Source organism: Bactrocera oleae, chromosome 3 (assembly GCF_042242935.1).
Source record: "Bactrocera oleae isolate idBacOlea1 chromosome 3, idBacOlea1, whole genome shotgun sequence".
NCBI lineage: Eukaryota > Metazoa > Arthropoda > Insecta > Diptera > Tephritidae > Bactrocera > Bactrocera oleae.
In genome coordinates, this window is record NC_091537.1 from 18,173,823 (window position 1) to 18,195,794 (window position 21,972).

A 21,972-nucleotide genomic window follows, 5' to 3' on the forward strand; every position below is an offset into this window, starting at 1 on the left:
TTTATTAATTTACAAATTTTGCATTAAAAAAATGAAAATTTAATTTTTAATCCCAACATCGCGATTAAAAAATAATTCAAGATGTTTGGGAGTAAAAATTTAAACTTGAAAATATTACTTTTTGATTTGAATAAACACGAAAAAATGTTAATTCTAAAGCAAATTCTTTTTTAAATTCTTAATTATATGTTTAAGAATAAAATTTTTCTTTTTTATTTTTCAATTCGGTAGTTGGGACTAAAAATGAAAAATAATTAATTAATCCAATATAACGGATTAATATTTTTAAAATATTTTTTAATCCGTTATGCGGGTTTAATTTTTTATTTTGTAATTCCAAATACGGACTTAAAAAAAAATTTAATTCAAATCTTAATTAAATATTTTTTAATGCATTATTTGCAACCCTGCTTATAACCCATATAATATGAGCTTTTAGAAAGGTGAATTTTTTGATCGACCCAAATTTCTTCTTCAAAACAATTCAGAGGGTTCTTATTTTCTGAAAAAGGTGAATTTTTCGATCAACCCCAATTTCCGACCATAAAAACAATTATTCAAGTACGTTTTACTCCAAAGAGTCACTATGGATTATATCTGCAGTATAGCTTATCGAAGAAGTCTAAAACCTCTCAAATAAATCATCCAAAAGCTGTACTTGGACATTAGCCTGTTGTAAATCGCATATATCTTTACTTAAACTTTTCGTTATGTCTTTTAACTTGAAAGTTTGAAGAAGAATCTATACAAAAGCTCTCAAGTGTTTCCAAGCTCATAACTATGTTATGAGTCATATGAATGACATTTCCATACTCAAATATTAATATTAATAAATGTGTATGGGTACAAAATATCAATTCGTGATCATTCGAGATTTTTTTTAAATGAGTTTTCGCGCAAAAAATCCTAAACTATCCCTAGTCACTGTTTGGTTGGTTTTCTGGGTATATGCTGGTTTTCAAGGTATAGCTGAAAGTAGGGACTAATGTCACTAAAACTTAGCTACTCTTTAGTTTCTGTTTCCACGAAAGTTGGGTTGGTTTTTTTCGGCCTGTCTAATCCGTTGAAATCCTTAATGTGAGCTGGGAAATGTCACTAGCATAACAACAACCACCACAATAGCTTTCCGCAATAACATTTAGACCATGCTTTATATATTTTTTACAAAGATCAAAACTCGGTATAAAGACTTCTGTTATAAGAGCCGCGATTAGTGAGACCATTTTCAACGCATGTGCTATAGAATAGAGATAATGAAAACTTTATAGATTTGTCTACTACTCTAACGGTAGATGGTATACCCATCGCGTGGTTATAAATAAGCTGTGCTAATGAATATGTTCCCCTATAGTCAGCTTAACCTATACCGTCGTTCAGATACAATCGGATTTATTAGACCTAGCATTGTCGTTCCGAACGCTATGGGCACACCTAGTGTGAAATAAAAAAAAAAAGTTTCTTTTTTTTATATTCCGTTAGTCTATACCTTTAAAAAAAATTTGTTAGTTTGAGTTACAGCCCTCTAAAATGTAGCCGCGTAGTCCACGTCAGCTTTATCGTTTATCTTTAAACGCTTTTTTCTCGGAACAACCTTTTTCGTATATGCTGCAGTGATTGCTCGGAGACAAATGATCTGATTACCATTAAATTTTTTATGCATGTTCTGTATATAGTTCTTGATACAATGACCTACCAGTTTTTTGATCTGAGATCAAAAATCGAATTTCGGCCAAAACGACCAAATTGGGTAAAATTCAACCTATTTTAAAATGCCGCCATTTTGTACGATTAATATCTTCTAGTAGAGCTTGTTTTCGGAATCACAGCAGCAGTGAAGGACCTTTTGTAAGCGCTTTCGGAGATTGCGTGTAACACGAAAATATAAAATTTTTTCTATTTTTTCTTCAAAAATATTATTGTGTATTCTTAAAATTTATATAAATAGGTATACCCTGAAAATTTTAAAACAAATAATACAGTAGTCGTTTTATATATAACGTTTCAATCCGCACTTGCTGAGAACCTCTTGTTAGTTGGTAGTAAATATGTAAGTCAAAGCGACGTAAAACAAAGTGGCTCTCATACAAAATATTCACTTCAATTATTTTTCATACTAAATAAAATCTTACACTGCATACAAAAATAAAAGAATTCAATAGGTGTTCGTGATTCTATGTTCCACACTGTAATTCAAATTTTTTTTTTTTTGCAACTTAGGAAGAAAGTTAAGGCCATTTTAAGTTAATTAAATATTCCATTTCCTAGTGTGAAGTCTATTCGCCCGAGTTTCAATTCGCTCCTCAATTTAAAGTAAATTTTAAAGCTTATGAATTACTAAATATCTATATTTTGATGAAAGTGTTTTTTTCTTCTTCTTATAATTTCACAATGTATGTATGTATGCAGTTATTTACTATCAAATACTCGTACATATAACAATTTGAATCGCATAAATTACGCACGAAATGCTTTTAAGTTCACCCGTTTCCGTGTTGTGATTTGTATTTTTCACTTATAAATAAAAATGTTTTCATTTACATAATTTGTATGCTAAATCTCTTAGTTTACAATTATAGTTCATTAGTTGTTTTTTCGTTTTTTTTTGAGTTCTTTAGTTTTTTGGTTTTTGCAAAATCTGATACATACTAAGCTCCTGTAAAAAGTTATTGTGCCAACTTTGTGTCACACAACAGCAAATGCAATTCCTTAGCGGGGCAGTCGAAGAGCTCAACGTGGATGCAACGATGCTTTGCACTATCCAAACTGCAGTCTTTCTTCTATACTATTTTACACCACACCTGCGCTGCTTTATTAACCTCTTTGCTTTTTGTAACTCTTCTGCTACTGTGAGTAACATATTCCTAAACTTGTTGAACGCTGTGTGTTCAACCCATTTTGTAGCTGGTGCGTCTTGCTTTGGTTCCTAGCTAGAACAGTGTTTCCTTTGACCATTTTCGACTATTTCTTGTCAAACTGGGTTCGCGTGAACCTTCGCTTTTACTTTGTGCACGTTGTGCATTCCCCTCCGACGCTGACGAACTTTCCGAGCTCTCATCGGTAGGTAACTTTATTAGAGGCAGTTCCAGCATAACCGAACGACTGGACCGATCTTCACTATCGCGCGCATTTGCATTCGACGCGCTCAAATTAGTAGCACTTCGGCTGACCAACAGGTTGGGCGAGTCGACTGACTTATCTGCGATTGTTGTAGTAGTGCTGGTTCCGGCACCGGAACCGCGTAGGATGAGGTTTTTCAGCGATGCTGGCATACAAATTATTGGCTGTCGCGTTGTTGAAGTGATGATCAACGAGTCGGAGACCGAGGAGGCACAAGGGTCATCATAGAGTCTGGAGCATGGCAGTTGTGGTTGTGTTTTGTTCGTTTGATTTTTCGAAGCCTTTTGTTTTTCTGTAATATAGAGCTGGTTTGCGTTAGCGCTTGTGCCAGCACTAAGGCTACAGCTCTTTTTGTTATTGTCCGTGAGCGGACTCGAGCGGCCAAAACTAACGACCGTATTTAAGCTGCTGTTTTGTGTTAGTGTCGCTGAGCCACCGCCACCGCCGGTACCGCCACTACCACTACCGCTCGGTCCCTGTCCGCCAGCATTACCACCGCATAGTTCCGTATTCAAAGTAGAGCAGGTGTCCTCCTCCGTTGTGGCTGTAGTTGTGGTGGTAGTCGGCAGACTTTGCGGATCGCTATACTGTTGCAGTAATTGTGCGCGTCGCGGATGTGTGGGTGAATTACTGGTGCAAATAATCGAACCGAAATGCGTCTCCAGTGGCACCGATTCAGCGATGGTGGTTGGTGTATGGCTACCGCTGCCAGTGTGTTGAAACTCTTTGAGCTGATGGCCGATTAAAGCTACACGATCACTGGAAGAAACGCTGATTGTGCGATGGCGTTGCAGCAGTGGACGTCGTGCGCGTGAGAGTTTGGTGCCAGCGACACCGGCATTGCAAGCAGCGCCCAGACTATAACGCTTTTCGATGGGATACTTGAGTGGCTGCGGTCGCGTATGCACTGTTGCCGTTGCCTCGGCATTGTTGCTGCCGACGGAATCTTGTGTTACGACAAGCGCTACGCTCTCACGCATACTAGTAGGATCATGTTCACCGAAGCTGACCTCATCACTGTCACTACTCAGCTGTTGCATATCCTCATCGGTGTCGGCAACACTATCCAGGAATACTGAGTCCTCGTCAACGGAACGCGCCTCCGAGTCTTGATACTCCAATGACGAGATTTTAAAGGAACTAAGCGAGGCGAGCGGTGCTCGCTTCTCTACATTGAAAAGTGCTTTTGCTGATATGGTACCCAGACTGCCGCTGCCATTCAGTCTATCCAAACTTATGGGCGTGCTATCGATGCTGATGCTACTGGAGTTGGCGGTAACAACTGCAGCAGCCGCTATGGCAGCAGCGGTACTGGAGTATGAAAAATTATTATTATTGTGCTCTTGTATGGGCGGCGGCGTCATCTGTTCTGTTGGATAGGTGCGACGTTGCAGTTCAACTACCGTGACCTTGCCGCGCAGACTACCACGGGAATCTTCCGTCGGCGAATCGGTGTAATGGAATCCGTACTGAGCGCATGTTGTCGGCACAGATTGCAGTGTAGACTTGTGTGCGGTACTACCAGCATCACTGGAACCAATCGTACCACGCGTTTCAAAATGGGTTTGGTTATAAGGATAGATGTCCACCGTGTCGGCGCTTATCGAGTGTATTTCTTGTTTACGACCTGCCTGTGCACTTTCCGGGTCATAATAGGCTATACTGTGCTTACGCACAAATTTCTGCGCATCTGTTGGTGTACTAGCGCCTCTCGTATCACCTGTAACCACAGTATTGGTTGTGCCAGTCTTACTATGTGTTGTGATGGTGGCTACGTGTAAGTTGTCCGGCAGTACGTCAGCGCCTTTGCCAGTCACCTTAGCGCTCGAGGTGGAAGCACCATTGGCATGCGCCTGTAGTTGTTCATAAAGACTACGCTCCGATGGACAAGGTGAAGGTTTCGGTGTTGGTTGTATGACCTGTATATCGGGGTAATAGTAATCCCAATTGTCAGTACTCGATGCGCGTGAGGTTGTCGATAGTTTTCGTTGAAGTGTCGGCGGTAGATTGCCCAGCCCTAAGGTAAACGCCGAACAGCGTCGCTCCAAATAAGAGCTTTCAGTACTGCAACATGTCATTGCGCTGCTACGTCGCGAATCTTGTCCCTATAGAAGAAAGCTTGTTGCTTCATTAAGTTAATATTTGGTGAAATGTTTAACCTACCGCTGGTGGTACCTCTAGAAATCCACGTTTACTTTTCGTTGAATCAGTGCGTTGTGGCATATCCGGCAGTTCGTCAAGATGTGTCCCACTACGTGGATAGTCAGTGCATTCCAATTCATCCTCGGTTTCTATAAAGTAATCATCATTACCGAAACTGCTGCCCATAGGATAGTTACTTAGTATACGTGACGACTCTGAGCCACTTTTTCGACGGCCGCCTGTGAAGCTGCCTACACCAGAAGTTGCCGAATAGGAAAAACGCCTAGGTGGCTCCAGCAGGCTGCTGTAGCCACCACCACCTGCAGTTTCAAAAGTAGGAATATCTTTTTTGAATTAATCAAAAACTGAAAACTGCATTTTCAAACTCTCTAAATAGTATACTTACCCACTGACGAGAAGCGATATCCTCGGTTTAGCATGGGTGGTGCGCTAACATTACCCAATGATAACATTCGTTGTCGTCGATAGAGAATTGCATCATATTCATCCGGGTATATCGACATGCCAGTTGCCACCATAGCCTCCTGAATTTCACGCTCCTCCTCCTCTTGCATACAAACTGCAGCTACAGCAGCCATTTTGGGATCCTAAAAAATATTACAAATTACCACTTGAAGGAAATGAAGATTAGGGTAGCTTAAATATATTTTTAATTGTTCTTTGTATTCGGAGGTCCATCCGAAACACTAGACGTTTACTGAACTGCTTGCTCTCTGGTTTGAACCTGCGATGAGGTTTGTGAAGGACGCCACTTGTCATAGTTGTGCGGAGGTAAACGAGGTGAAATGGTTTCGAAACTTTTTCCTTCACTGTCCAGATTTCGTTGGAGTGATATTCTATGACTTACTTTACTTTGGAGGTCATGTCTGGGCCGGGCAATCAAGACTCATACATGCAATACATGAAAGGCTATTGATTCATACTTAAGAGTGTCACAAAGGATCGAGGTTTCAGCTGTCCAAACCGTGATCTCCATCGTGGGGATCAGCTCCGAAATCTTACCTTTAACGGGATTACTTTCGCAAATTTGGGAACCACTATGTTAAAAATCTTCATACAAAAGGTCGTTCGAAAGTTCTTAAAATTTAATAGATCTCTAGAGTCAGTCTTCAATACTAATAACATCTGGTCTCTCGAAATTGTACTATTTCCCATAATTTGATTATCCAATAGACCCTTGTCTTCGCAAAATTTGTGTCCAAACGTCACAACTCTCTACTAACCTTTAACACTTTCAACGTTTCATTGGAACTACTGCGACTCTTCCAAACAATAAGAAACACCATTAAGCCGAAGAAGCCGCTTAGCGTTGCGGCAATGCGTACACCAGTCATCACGTCATAAGTGGCATAGAATTCTTCCTGTTCAATTCTTCGCTCAGCCAGACTTTTATTGTGTCGTCCACTACCCGTGAAGATTCTGTGTCGCCCATTGGTGCCGGCGAATACGGAAGCGGTACTATGTAAAATAGATAAAGAGTTAAATGGAAAGTATGTAAATAAATGCTTTCGTCATATTTACCCAGTCGTTGTATTCGTGACGGCGTGTAAGGCGCTATTCCCGTTAGTTGTAAACTGTTTATCGGGTATAGTGCCGTTACTGCGTAGAGGAGGATTTTCATTAAATGCAGTGAGTGGCATTGAGTGCATTGCCAGTTTGTCCGACATATCCGTTGCGGCCAAACGTGCTGGCTTACCGCCATAGATAATGTTATTGGCATTCGTTGTGGTTTTTATTGTTGCGCTTGCCGTAGCAGTTGATTTGGAAGCCTTTGAAGTGGAAGAACTCGTTGCTCTAGATGACCTTGAAGTGTCTGTTGATGTTGATGCTACCGACGACGAGGCAACGGCACGTCGTGTAATTTTTGCCATTTCTAAATAGACATGTTCTGTAATAAGAAAAGGGGAACAGTGGTTAATGTGTGAAAATATGAATGGATGATAGAGCAGCACCAAATCATGTAATTAGAATGCAAGTTTCGGAGAATCAGTAAAACAGGAACATTCGTTCCATAGTACCTCATTAAAATATCTTCAAAAAGCTCGTCTTATATATCGATTATATCGACATCGATCGATTGTTTTCAACTTTTTAGTTTGCAAAACGTTTTTATATGACAAGATATATTCACAATGTTTGACATGGAGTATTTTCCAACACAATACAGAAATCTCCGATCTGAAGAATAAAGACGGGACCACCAGTTACCGTTCATAGTTATATGTGGTCTGTTACGTTGTCAGATTTACCTAGTTATTTATAGGTATAGGTACTTGCTCTAAGAAATGCACCTATGAAGGTGCTATAAAGGCTTCAATGCAGCCGAACTTAACGTTTTTTTTTAAATTTATTTATGAATTTCAAAAAGGTGGCAATATGCCTTTACAATTATTTTCAACAGTTAGTTTTCTTAGACATTGCCAGTTTGATACTTATACAATACAATTTTTTTTAACTTTTCAATTTAGGAAACAAATATTCTTTATTCTGATAAAAACATATTCTTATGTTTCTTATAATTGTTTTTTACTCATAATATAAATCATGTGGCAACATTCTAACATACATTTTTAATTTATCTGAGTCATAGTTCATTCAAAAAAAAATCTTGCATATATGAGAACTCATAAAAATTGACGATAAAAGCATGAAAACTGTGTGCTTAACGCTTCAAATAAAAGCAAAAACTTTGCAAAAGTTAATTAGAAAGTGTTGAAGCAGTTATAAACACTACAAACAAACGCTCCAATCCAATTCAGTGTGCTTTCCACCGCTAAACTTTTTATGATACCCACATTGTTTTAATTTTCGCTCAGCATATATGCTCTGACATTATTTACCTTAAGTTGCTTAGTTGGTGACAAGTGTTTTGTGGCAAGAACAATTGAATATGTAGCTAGTTGCGTATGTGCATGTGTACATATATACAGGGTACTGTCATTATTAAATGAACTTATGTAGTTATACTTGCTATGGTCTTTATAAAATATTTTAGCGTCTATATTGGGATAAAAAAATGTTCATTATTATTCATACTCAGATTCTTTTGTTAATTTTTTTTTGCTATTAAATTCTTTATAATTTACCACATACATATCCAAATACAAATTTTAATTCCAAAGAATTTTCTTGCATAACCACTTGGATTACTTACATTACCACTTTGATTACTTTTATTACCATTTTTATTACTAATATTACCACTTCAAATACTTAAATTACCGCTTTGATTAATTTTATTGTCATTTTTATTACTAAAATTATCACACTGATTAATTGTATTACTACTTTGATTAAGTAAACACAAACAAAAATTTTTAATCCACAGAATTTTCTTGCACGACCGCTTTGATTACTAAAATTACCACATTAATTACTAATATTACCACTTTGATTACAAACATTACCAATTTGATTACTAACATTACCACTTTAATTACTTATTTTAGCGATTTCATTACTGAAATTATCACTTTGATTACATACATTACAACTTTAATTACTAACATTACCACTTTGATTACTTACATAACAACTGTAAGTACTAATATTACCACTAAGATTACAACAGGCGGTAAACCTTGATTACTTACATACATTATCACCTTGATTACTTACATTACCACTTTGATTACTTGCGTTAACACTTTAATTACCTTGCCTTCCACCTTTCTTCTCGAACCTCCTTTCTTCCAACAGAAAGTCTATGTCACTTCGCTTAGTTTTTGGTGTTAAAGTAAACACACTTGGTGTCAAAACTGTCGCCTCTTATTAAGAAACTTTGAGCCGAGTAAAATGTGTGTGTGTGTGTGTATATAAATGCATGCTTCACATACATGACGTTCATTGTCGGTTTGCGGGTCGTTATCAAGCGCCTTTGTGTGCCGAAAAGAAGGTGCAACCAGAGAAAGCAAAAAAGACGAAGACATGAGGTATTATTGTCAACGTCTCAGCTAGGAATTCAAAAGGTGTCTAAAAACCAGCTGCACGCACTCACCTATGCATGTACGGATGCACCAGTTGGCTCTGTTTGTTTGTATGCATGTGTATATTTCGTGTTTTTTGTAAGCGGTGTTTGCTTGGTTAGCCTTGTCTGCGCAACGGAAATTATACGAGACATAAACTTTTGAACACTGTCAGCGTTTTGTAACACTTTTTTGTGGTCTCAAGTATTGTAGGGCAGTTGGGCGAAGAATTGCAAGCAAATTGAGAACAACTGGGTATATAGTGGTTTCGTTTGAAATTTTCGAGAATACACATAAGTGAAGGTAGCAGTCAAATAGACAAAACGAGCCCAGTTAGGATAAACGTTAACCGTAGACCAAATGGCTTAGGTAAAACGAGTAAGTTTTCATTCTTTGGGATATTAATTATATTATTATGAAAGAACGATAAATTTAGCACGAATATTGGAGTCTGAAAATTTTCATATAATTCCGCAAAAATGAAGATAGTTGGAATCAAAAATGGTAATAATTTTTTGCTATCAGATTTCCAGGGTTATTTTTATCGAATCTGCATTTACGCACAGATATCAAAATTCAATATTCATTGCTATCGATTTCCGTCGACAAAAAGTTTAGCATAATGATTCTTGATTTTCTTGAACCTCGAATGGATTTTCTGTTCCCCAAACATAAAAATTTTGTTTGATCGGTATTCATGCTCTTCAGAATTATCAGAACTGAAAATTGGCGAAGTATATACGACCCCATCAACTGTTACATTATGGTCGGCTTCATTTTTGAAGAAATATAGACTAGTGATTCCCTCTGCCTATAGAGCCCACAAAACAATGACTTTTTCAGGATGTAACGGCGTCTCAATAATGGCTTGTATATTATTATTACTCAAAATGCAAAAATTTTGTTTATTAACGTACCCATTCAATCTAAAGTGAGCTTCATCGCTCATCGAAAATCGGTATCGGTGGACATCTCGTTTTAGTAATAAATTTGCACGATTTGCTAGCGTGTTGTTGCGAAGTAAGCTCATTATGAGATGGCAAACCAAACTGAGTATATAAATCAAGTAACAGCTGTCAAAAAGATCAACTCCGAAAAAAGTATTGTCTCATCACTCAAACCACACGTCTAAAAAAGCACGCTTTACTATCGTAGACTTTCCTTAACCTTGTTGTGAGATGCCTATTTTCCACAAGTCATTGTATATCAAATACATGAGAAAGGTCAACACAATTCACCGAAAGTTAGCCTCACATTTAAGTCGGATTGCAATTAAAGCCAACAGACTTGACTATAGCAGTAACGAAACTTAGGCATATTCAATAACCCTAAGGGGCATGTAAAATCCGATTAACTCGTTCGTACGTGTACGTTGTGAGCGAAACAAGAGGACATCAACACGTTCGGTATTTTGAATTGTAAATACGATAGCTTAGGCTCATGAGATACGATTTTGCACTATTACGCACAAAGGGTTCAATTCCATTTCATTTTGCTCATAATTGTCGACTATTCGAGAGTGTATTCGTATGAAAGTGTTTTGTCACATTTGACATTTTGATTTTATCGGCTTTTATGTTAATGCTGATATGTGTTGAAAAGCTGCTTAAGTAGTATTATTGCTCTGAAAATTTTACTACCAAAATAAGTGAGTTACACAAGAATGAAAATGAAAGAGAGCAAAATAATTTGAAATGTGATATAGCTCGAAATATTTGAAACAAGTTTGCTTATATAGAAGAGGTTCGAAAAATTTCTACAAAAAGAATTTGCCTTTTAAGTTAGAAATTTGTCTTATACCCTTAGAATATATATGTATAATGTTTCTTTGTCATGACTTACTTTGACAGTTACAGCTCTTTCGATTAAAAAACTTGACAGTTCAATAGACAAATCTTAGATTCAGTATTCAAAGGACTTTGTGCGACTTTTAGAAATAAGGCATAAAGTGTCTATTTTTTGGTTTTGGCTCTTCCAGCTAAATTGAACTATATAAAGATGTTTTGCGGGCGGAAACAAGAATGATAGCACTAGAAATTCTGACAGCTTCGTTCCATAAATTCATTTTGAATGCGTTTGACAGAATAATATATAACTATATGACGTCATGATCGAAAGTAGACGAAGGCTCGTTTATAACGCAATGTATTACCAATCTTGTTTGTATCTTTTTTTTTTTGGACTGAAAAATGAAGAAAATAGACTATCTCTAACACAAAAATTTTATAATCATTCTCGAGGCGATGATATCAGAGCTGCGATAAAACACAACTGTATGCAAAATTTCAGTCAGAGTATTCAAAAACATAAACATAAATTTTATTTTCAACAAACGAAAGGAAAATAGAAGGAACGTAACAAAGACACATATATGTACGTAAAGCCTTTACATGTGCAAAAAATGCATAAAAAAATTTAGGTTATACATTCGAATACATGCATTCTAGTCTTCAAACCTAAATGCAGCCCAAAAATCAAGTAGAAGAGTAAAATTCTTTCCCATACGAAGTTTTTGAAGGTAAATCACTTGGTCCGAGATGATTGCTACTGTTGCCATTGTTATGCGTTAGTCATGCATACAGATGTGATATACTAGTATATACTAGTACATATCTATGTATATACTAGTACATATCTATGTATATATATGAGGACATATTCAAAGCAGTACACAGCCACATGTATAAATAGTATGGCTCACGTAGCATAACCCAGCAGTTAACGTTAATGGCGTTCTTGTAAAGTAGATTAGGTGGGTCAAGTGTATATAAGAATCAATGTGTTTGTCATAGGATAGTAAACAATTAAAGATAATAGTACTACTTTGACACTGTAGCAGTACATGTTTACCAATTTAACAGTTGCTAACGGTAAATACCTTTTGGTTTTTGATTAGTTTCAGAAAATGCCAATTTTTCAGCCAACAATTTTATACCATATATTTTTATATACATTTTTCAAATAAATTGGTAATTTATTATTAGGTTTTGAATTAAAGAGGGTAGAACAGTATAGGATTTGTACGATTTTTGCCTTACCCTAAGGGCTCTAGAATGGCTTAACCCTTTGTAAGACGTCGAAAATTCGAATATTTTGTTCAGAGATAAAGTTCAGTTTTGATTGAATGGGTACTGTAATAAATAAAATTGTTGCGTTTGGAATGATACTAATCCACAAGTCATTGTTGCGATACCGTTACATCCTCAAAAAGTAACGGTTTGGTGTGTTTTATTGCCAAAATGAAGCATTGGTTGACATTTCTTCAAAAATGAAGGTGTTGATCCGGCCAAGCGCTTAATTTTTGAATTTTGCGTAATGCTCAAGGCAAAGTAATTATAATATTGGTAATTATTAAATAAATTGTATTTAATTCAATACTTTTTACTTTTACACTTTTATTAATTTTGAGCTTTGAATATTCTTCCTACTTTTTATACTCTTAGTTTTAGTTTTCTTACCTTACCCGTTGTTTGTATCACCTAAAACTAATCGAGTTACATATAGGGTTATGTATATATAAATGATCAGGATGAAGAGACGAGTTAAAATCTGGGTGACTGTCTGTCCGTCCGTCCGTCTGTGCAATCTGTAATTTGAGTTAAAATTGAGATATCTTTATAAAACTTGGTACACGTGTTCTATGGCAAAAAGGTAAGGATAAGTTCGTAGATGGGCGTAATCGGATCACTGCCACGACCACAAAACGCCATTGAACGAAAACCTATAAACCATAACCAAGCCGTAAATTAAGATACAAAACTGTAATTTGGCACAGGCGATCGCAGTAGCCAGAAGCAGCTGTGTACTGAAAATGTTGAAAAAATGTGCGTGGCCCTGCCCTCTAAAAGATTTAATGTATTTTCCTCCCAAACCATTCAAGTTAAAATAACCAAATTCGCACAGGACAAATCCCTTAAGCACCTCTACCGACACTGAAAAATATATGAAATATGATTATAGCCCCGCCCATTCCCATATAACGGTACTGTTAAAAATTACGCAAAGGAGCCGCGAGCCAGGACACCGCCCACTTTTCGTTGAAATCGCATATCTCGAGACCTGCTCGACCGTTTTCAAGCAAATTAAGTTATAATATTCTTTTGACATTCTTATGTTACAGTGCGAAAATGGGGGAAATCGGACTACAACCATGCCTACTTCCCATAAAACACAATTTTAAATTCCATCTGATTCTTTTAATTTCCAGTACGGAAATCAAGCAATAATGCCTTTAAAGTGTGACCTTTTATGACTAAAAATTGTCCGAATCGAACCAAAACTGTTCAAACCCCTAGGTACCGCAAATGTGGACACCAGTACCTATAGTTGACTCTATACCGAAAATATCGGTCAATGTGTGAGATATACTTGTATAATTGAAATTCAGAGAGGATTCTTTTCTGATAATAGTATGTCTGTTCATCAAAAATGGGTTGAATCGGCTCAATACTTCCCTTATATGGAATATAAAGATTTTTGAACATCCGGGTGACTTTATACCGCATATATCGGTCAATATGTGAGTTATCTCAATGAAAATGAGAGAGCGTGTTTTGCTTATAACAGGTATCTTTGTGCCTAAAATGGATTGAGCGGAAACTTGACCTAGCCTCCATATTACTAATATCAGGACTTTCGAAGCCGGCTGACTTTATTCCATATGATTGGTTATGGTATGTGAGGTACCTTAATCAAATCCTGGAAACATTTTGTTAGTCTGTGGCATGTTAATAGTATGTGATATTGGCATTTGATAAAATCGGGTCAATACTACCCCCAACTTCTATATACTACTTATATTGTTTTTCGTTATTCTAACAAGTTTTATGTCGAATATGTCGATCAGTGAATGTCATTTATGTCTAAAATTGCTTCAAAATATGATCTCGAGTATACCTAAGCAATGTCAAAATTAACGCTAACAGCTAACAGCCCTTTTCTCTATCTCCAATATATCCTATAAAATGATTTTCGTCTTTCCACTTGTCTTTTAACCGTTCAGGGCGGTCAAAATGTGTGATACTTTAATGAAATTAAATTAAAAAGTATGTGGTTTAGCGTTGAATTAAAATGGAATTGGTTTATACCTAGATTTTTAATTCTTTCGCAACATTTTGTAACATAAAGTTTTGCCGGCACGTGAAGGAATTTCCCGGGCTTTGATTCTTGCAAGTTGTAAGACGGTTACACCCGAAGTTTACCCTTCCTTACTTGTTTTTTACTTGAATTGAGCGCCTAGCTGCTAAAGATGCGAAAATTTGGAAATATCGTATATATTAATGGGTTTGCCTTTGTTGTTGCTGATGTTCATTTCCATTTGAATTGATGCACGAAAATCAAGAGCAAAAATGTCATTGAAAGTTCATATCAGCATGAAATTAGAATTTATCTGATTACCTAAATGCAAGCATTCTTTGTTTGCAATCAGTATTCAACTCACATTTTCTATGAAAGTTTATCGACATACCGTTACAATGCGTTTGTACATTCGTTGAAGCAGAGGAAATACTCGTACATCACTGAGGACTCTTCTATCATGTGTGACGTGTTCAGTTTGTAGTACACTTGACTATGTCTAATCAAGTTTTATCAGTTCACTTCCAATTGATTGCACAATTGTATGAGAATGCTTGCAAACACGTGCGACATTTTTGTTTTGTGATAATTGTACAAAATTAAGGTTCAGCTAGGCATACAAATGATCACATCATACTTGAATTTGAATATGCTCATGGCATGAATAGTGGATTTGGGTCTAACCCCAATTTGGTTGGTCATTTAGCTGCATGCAATATTGTCATATTATGAAACCTGCTCACGTAACTAAAGTTAAATATGCAATAATAAGAAGTACTTAGCTTTGACAGCTTTTTAATCGAATATGTGATGTATAATCCATGGATAAAGTAGAATTAATCAAAGCTCTAAATTATATTTAACAGTCTGCAATTTCTGTTATATCATCAGCTAGTGTGAGCAACTAAAGTTAGTTATAAGTATAGACATCTGACCTAGACCTAAAATCTCTTTATTTGTTCAAGCTTGAGATAAATATAATTCTCTTAAGATGAAAGTGACACCAAAGCTGATAAATAAGAATTTTGAAGTTTCGAACTCGGGGAGAGGGAGATCATGGAATTATTATGCTGAATTACCAGCTATATAACTTTCTGACAGCCATAACTTCAAAGTTGCTGACAATTTCATCTATCTTGGAAGATTTACATTTCGAAAACAATTACAGTTTTTAAATTGAAGTCTTTTTCGACCCAGAAAAATTACTCTTGATATGTATGCCTTTCCATATTGTCGTCGATCCTGCGCAGAGGCGTAAACGACTAAGCGATTTTTGGGGTGAAAAATTGCTTGAAAGAAAGATTCATGAGATTTCTAAGCACCATTACGGGATGGTAACGATTAATGTTCGATAAGATTGAGCAGTGATGTATAAAAATATTCGATCGTTGGTTTCAGTCATTCCGATTGTCCAGTACAAATACAGATTGGTTGAAAGGTTTCTGCGCTCGAAACGAAAAAATACTGTTTCTTGGTACGAAATATATTTTTTTAGTCAATATAATCTCCTTATATTTCAATACACTTATTCCAATGATCCTCCAATATTTCTATGCCATCCCTATAATGATTTTCCGGCAGCTCTGCAAAATACCCATCTTCGGCTGTAATAGCTTCTTCATTCGAAGAAAAACGCTTTCCCCGAAGGAGCTGTTTCAGGTTTCTGAAGAGTTAGTAGTCGCTGGGAGTCAAATCTGTTAAATACGGTGGTGAGCAGGTGCATTGTCTTGATGACCTCGATGACAACCTTGGATCTTCTCTTTCTCTAACAATATTATGAACTTGCTCAATGATTTCTGGTGTGGTTGCGGTTTTTGGTCGTCCTTCGCTTGGATCGTCTTCTAGCCTAGCACGACCACGTTTAAATTCACCAGCCCAAAATTCAACGGCGTTTTGAAGCTGAGGACTCTTTTTACACTTCTAATAATTATTCTTAAATTTCCTTTGCATTTAAACCTTTCAAACCAAAGAATCTAATCACTGCGCGATATTAAATTTTTTTCATTTAAAAAAATACTCTGACACGTCAACTTCAAATGGCTTTGAATTAAATTGCAGAATGACTTGCAACTTTACATATGTTCTCATGACAGATGTACCAATTTGAGAAAAAAAAATTAGTTATGCTATTTTCTGGCGAGAGCAGAAATATCAGACTTCACCTGTATCTTAGCTTTATATTTTGTCACAGAGAAATAACAGACCAGCAGTTTGGCATTCAATCTAGAAGAAGAAGATATATCTAGCATTATATGAGTTTAAAGCTGGATAGTAACAAGAAGATAATGTTGTTGGTATTAAATCATTCAGTTCGGCGCCGAAATATTTTTTTTTAAATTCGATTATACTTGTATGACACTTAATAGTTGTCATCGATTGCAATTCAATATTTTTAACGATCTTCCAAATTTTTGATACCACTTTCCAGTCTTTTAATTCCAAATAGGCCTTCATTGTCACTAAATTTCTTTTTAGAAACCACTCTTTTGAGATCTGAGCACTATAAGAAGTCATTGATGGACGATTATGAATTTATTTTATTGATTTGTGACACGGTGCAATGTGTTGATGACGCAATCTCTTCATGTTGGACCATTTTTCGAGTTTTATTATATTTAAAAATTACTAGTACCCCTTAATAATAGTCATTAGTTACAATTGGTTCCTTCGCAGCGCAACGAAGAGCCCGGATAACATTTATGAAGCCTAATATCAAAATTTTCACCACGTGACTCTGAAAAGTTTCGAATTATCTGAGAGTAAAGTTTTACGCACGTCTCAGAAATAATGTTATAGACTTATTGTTGCCGATGTTGCGATATTATAGAATATCTTATTTCAAACATTCTAAACACTTGGGACTTTGTGCTTAAATTTATATGCCGACCTACATAAGTGCATGGCAATTTTGCATTCATTGAAGACTTAAAGGCATAGTTCTAAAATAACTGTGAATATACAAACACTCGTAAAGAAGAAAAAAGTTGACATTTCCATTTAGACTTCTTACCGAGTATTCCCGTAAATAACTTATAGTTATTGTTGCATTTTCATTGAGACGATATTTATTGATACGTCTGCTGAAATTCCCGCCTTACTTCGCTTGATTTATCAACATTTTTGTGTATCTTTTTTCTTTGTTATGTCATTATTCCAGTGCCTGCTCATATTTCACATTTGTGGCATACAGATAGATCCGTTTTGATTGCATAGATACCACACTATCCCCAAGGTAGGATAATCACCCTTCTTCCACTTCAATGTACCGTTGGCTGAATTTTATTTTTTATGGCTTTTATGATGCAAATCTCTGGGGAAACTTATGCGAGGTAGTGGGGCAATTCAGCAACCCATCAAGCCACCAGCCAACTTTGTTGTCACTTTTGGGAATGCGTCACGATGAGATCATTAAAATATGACACAATAAACAATAAAATCATTGTGAAAGAAATGTAGCAAAATTAAGGGTAAAGTTGGCAGTATGATTAAACGGGTAAGCAGGCGAGAGTGGCGGCCCATCACTTGCATATCTGCCTCATTAATGCGCGCTGCAAAACTTTTTTATGATGAATAAATTGTATAAAAGCGATGGAGTGTAATTAAATATGAAAAATACTTCAGCAGATACTTTTGATGGACTTTTAGCTGAGTCATTACACGCTGGATTGGGTTTAATAAGCATATCAAATTTTTTTATAACTGATTCGCAAGCAAATTTTGATATAAATAAATCATTATGCAAAGAAATATGCTATGGTTTATAATGCCTCAAAATTTCCGGTTTAGTGAACACATAACATATCTTTCTTCTTAGAAGAACAGTTGTGAAAGAGTGAAAAAACTGCTTGCGAATTGAAAGCGTTTAAAAGAAAGAAAAAAGAAAAACAAGAATGAAAAAAAAATAAAATAAAAATTCTAAATATATTACTGCGAAAGTACCTTTTATTTTCGAAATCCTTAACACTGAAAAGATTAATTTTGGAGTAGGATATGTTTCGTCTTAGTAAAACTAAGAATTTCGTTTTTTAATTTCCGGTAATAAGGATTATCTCCCTTTGTCACAATTTCTATGTACACTCACTGGAAATCGTTACATTGCTTTTCGATGCTGACGGAGAGATTTTCCAAAACCCGACACCGCCAGTTATGCGTTTAACTTAATTTCAAACAATTGTCAGGGCATCTAAAAAAATTTCAGTTTTGCTCATCATTTATAAAACTTTCAGGAACGCAAAATATGACACCTAAACTTTGAATAACACACTGTAGAGTCTCTTAGGCATCAATAGTATTGAAGGCCTTCCCCAGCTTGATTTTATCACACCGAAAAATCTTTAGTCGAGCGATTCAAGCGAAGGGGAAGGAAAGTACGTTTGGTATATTTTAAAGGGAGCCCTAAAAGACTAATGCTATCTTCTACTTGCGCTAACTGGCGTTAAGATATCGTATTAGAGCTCGAGAAAAGTATGGACCAATATAAATAATTTGTGGTTTTGAACCCTGTTACACCAATCCATGTAGTCGGAACTTACATATATATTAGGTTATTAGTTATGTACGAGTTTATATTTTCAAGCGAAATAAATTGATAGGACTCAAAATGACGTCTATGGGGGAGTAGGTTTGGTTATGGGCCGAAGTAGTTAATTTTCAAACCTCAAAGTCGAGTAGTTTGCGAAGTTTAGTAACTCATGTGAAAGTAGGCGGAAATACACACATAATTTGGTTTCTGAATTACCATTTACGAAAAGTGGGTTCCAATTTACTAGTTTTAACTAAGTCATATATTGCATAGACGGACTTTTGCCCTGAACATGGAATATTAAATTTGCCACGAAGTTTGTAGCAGCCAAAAGGAAACGTTGGAGACCTATGAAATATAATATATGTACATATATATAGCTGATCAGTGTGACGAGCTGAGTCGATTTAGTCATGTCGGTCTGTACGTATAATACATACCCAAACTGGTCCCTTTGTTTATGAGATATCAATCTGAGATTTTCCCTACGTCCTTTTCTCTCAAAGCAGCTGCTCATTTGTCGGATCGACCGTTATCAGACCACTACAGCATATAGCCGCCATAATTAGTGTTCTACCAAAATCCAGCCCGTGTAAGGAAAAATTTTATTTTTTAAAAAAATATTTTCATGAAATCTGGCATATATTATTCTTCACGGTAATAATACATTCTCCGAGGAAATTGTTCAGATCGGACCACTATAGCATATAGCTGCCATACAAACTGAATAATCAAAATCAAGATAAAAATATTCATAAAAGAATTTTTTCTTAGTAATTCGACTTGAAGTAAAAAAGAGCACCACTAATCCAGAACACACTAAAAACAAAGAGTCAATTAAGTATCAGAAGAAAAGTTTATTTTCTTAATAATACTTTTTTGTCCCCATCTAATCTCTCACCGCAATTTATTCCAACCACTTACTAATCCACAACTTACTTTTAATTTATCTACATTTATGAATTGCTAATCTGGCGGAAATTCTAAAAATATTTGCATAACAAATACACTCGACAACGTCCAACGGAAGGAAACAAACGGAAGACAATTGTTGTCGGCATTACATTTGCTTACAAATGTTTATTTAAATATTGCTATTGTTGTTTGTGTTTTTGTAATTGAGTTCATTTAATATTTATGAAGCAATAATTACTTAATTGGTTTAATCCCACTTGAAACTTGCATAAGTCAAGCACAAAATGTCGACACGTTCTCAACAAACCGCCAATTAAAAGTGGTGTCCACATAGAGATCCTCGCCGCCAGCACCGGAAGCATCGGACAGTAGAGCGAAACGAAATTTTAATTTTGTAGTCATAGAATAATACTATGTATTGTATGTGGGTGCATGTATTTGTGGGAGTAATGGTAATGCTGGTAAGCATAGCAGTGACGTATACATTACAACACAGCATCGACCCCGGAGGACATTTATATACAACAAATTATCAGCTCATTGTGGACAATTATTGCGAACACTCAAACGGACATAAGGTTAACGATGACAACTGTAGACAGGTATAGAGGAATATACATAAATTTATGTCATTTGCATAGTATTTGTGGGTAACTACGGGGCAGCCTGGCTAGCATTACGGCAAATTTAAGCGTCCTAATAACAATTCAGAAAAATACCCGAAAGCATATTAAAATGGAAAATTCCTGATATAAGGATCGACCGCGTAACTTAAGAATTTGACATGATGTTAGTGATTCGTTTTCATCGAGTACGGTTATGTAAAATTTTTGTTTAACGCGTGAAATGTTTCGTCGTCTGGTTGATAAAATGATGAACATAATATAATATCCAAAAAACTATAAGAGCTTGCTTTAAAATCTTTGGCAGCAAAAAATAAGCTAAAATCATCTGTTAATGTTAACATAATTTTTATCACCACACGTGTAGTGAAAAGCGCTCTGTGTGTTCTGAAGCTTTATATTTTATCAAGCCACAGATAGGTCCTCAATATTTTGTTAATTGGCCAAGTGCATAGAAAAGTGGTGTAAGTTTCATGGAAATAATGATCAGATGAGTTAGAATACTCATTTACATATCACTACGTGTATTTGTTTTAATCAAATCCGCAGATGTTATTTAGACACCATTCTTAGCAATCTAGGAAACTTCAATAGCACGAAGGCCCAGCAAAAAAATTTTGCGGAAATGGCAGTTTATGCCTCAGCTTTTACTCATTTTAGCTCGATACATTTGATCCAGACATACTCCAACTTCCTTAACCCGTCTCAAAAGTTTTCAAGTTTGAAAAGAAAAATTAGTCGAGCTTGGCAAACTCTGTAGAATACGGTGGATCGGAGAGCAGTTCGTGGACGGTAGTGTCGGCTTAGGTCGGTGTGACTTATCATGGTAGAAGAGCACTTCTTTCTACACCAATTAAGGCTATGTTTTCGGCAATTCGATACCGAATCGGTCCGATAATTCGCCGTAATAGAGCCCGATGACTGTGTGGCCATTTGCCACGTAGTCGAGTATTGATCACCTTTCGGGTCGATAGATCAGACTTCGCCTTCTTCGGCGCATATTCTCCTGGTGTAGACCAACAAAAACGACGTGATGATAAAATGAAATAAAACACACAAATTTGGTCAAAAAGAGCCCTGTTATTCTATTGTTATGCAGATAATTGTATCACATTGATGATTTGAACAAAATGAAAGCGAAATGGCTGTCACGGCTCCGTTTGCATAGCTCCGCCCATTTACGCCCGATTTTCGAGAACCCGAAGCAGCATTTCGTCTGGAATTTAGACTATAGCGTGCTGAACGTTATTGTTGAGCATTGCTAGTTGGTTGGCATAAACCTTTGAATTAACATACCCCCACAGAAAATAATCTAGAGGCGTTAATCGCATGATCTTGGCGGACATTTGACTGGGCCATTAAGGAAATGAACGAGCCGCCAAACTTTGTACGCAATGTGTCCATATTTCTACGTGAACCTTGAGGCGGCGTACCGGCTTGTTGAAAATAGAGATCGTCCGCGTCGATTTCATCAAATTCCGGAAAAAAAAGTCGGTAAACGCTCGCTATTTGTGCTAATGGCACTTCCTGCCACATTTCGAAAGAAATACTGCTCAATGATGTCTCCATACCATAATATATTTTGGGACGC

The 21,972-nt window shown here is 36.3% G+C and overlaps 1 protein-coding gene across 3 annotated transcripts in view; it reads right to left on the reverse strand.

Annotated features, from left to right (window-relative positions):
• Positions 1-2,156: 2,156 nt before the first annotated feature.
• The window catches only part of LOC106627507 (serine-rich adhesin for platelets), a 135,937-nt gene continuing 116,121 nt past the window's right edge, over positions 2,157-21,972 (reverse strand). For 2 of the 3 annotated variants that reach the window (XM_070106175.1, XM_036366831.2), the window contains exons 4-8: positions 6,802-7,168; positions 6,504-6,738; positions 5,666-5,867; positions 5,281-5,603; positions 2,157-5,222 (exon numbers count right to left, since the gene is read on the reverse strand). In XM_070106175.1, the coding sequence (XP_069962276.1) occupies positions 2,928-5,222; positions 5,281-5,603; positions 5,666-5,867; positions 6,504-6,738; positions 6,802-7,151 (3,405 nt within the window). In that variant the 5' untranslated portion in view covers positions 7,152-7,168 and the 3' untranslated portion in view covers positions 2,157-2,927. The remainder of the gene's footprint in view (positions 5,223-5,280; positions 5,604-5,665; positions 5,868-6,503; positions 6,739-6,801; positions 7,169-21,972) is intronic. The other variant, XM_014247649.3, reaches the window with a different exon arrangement.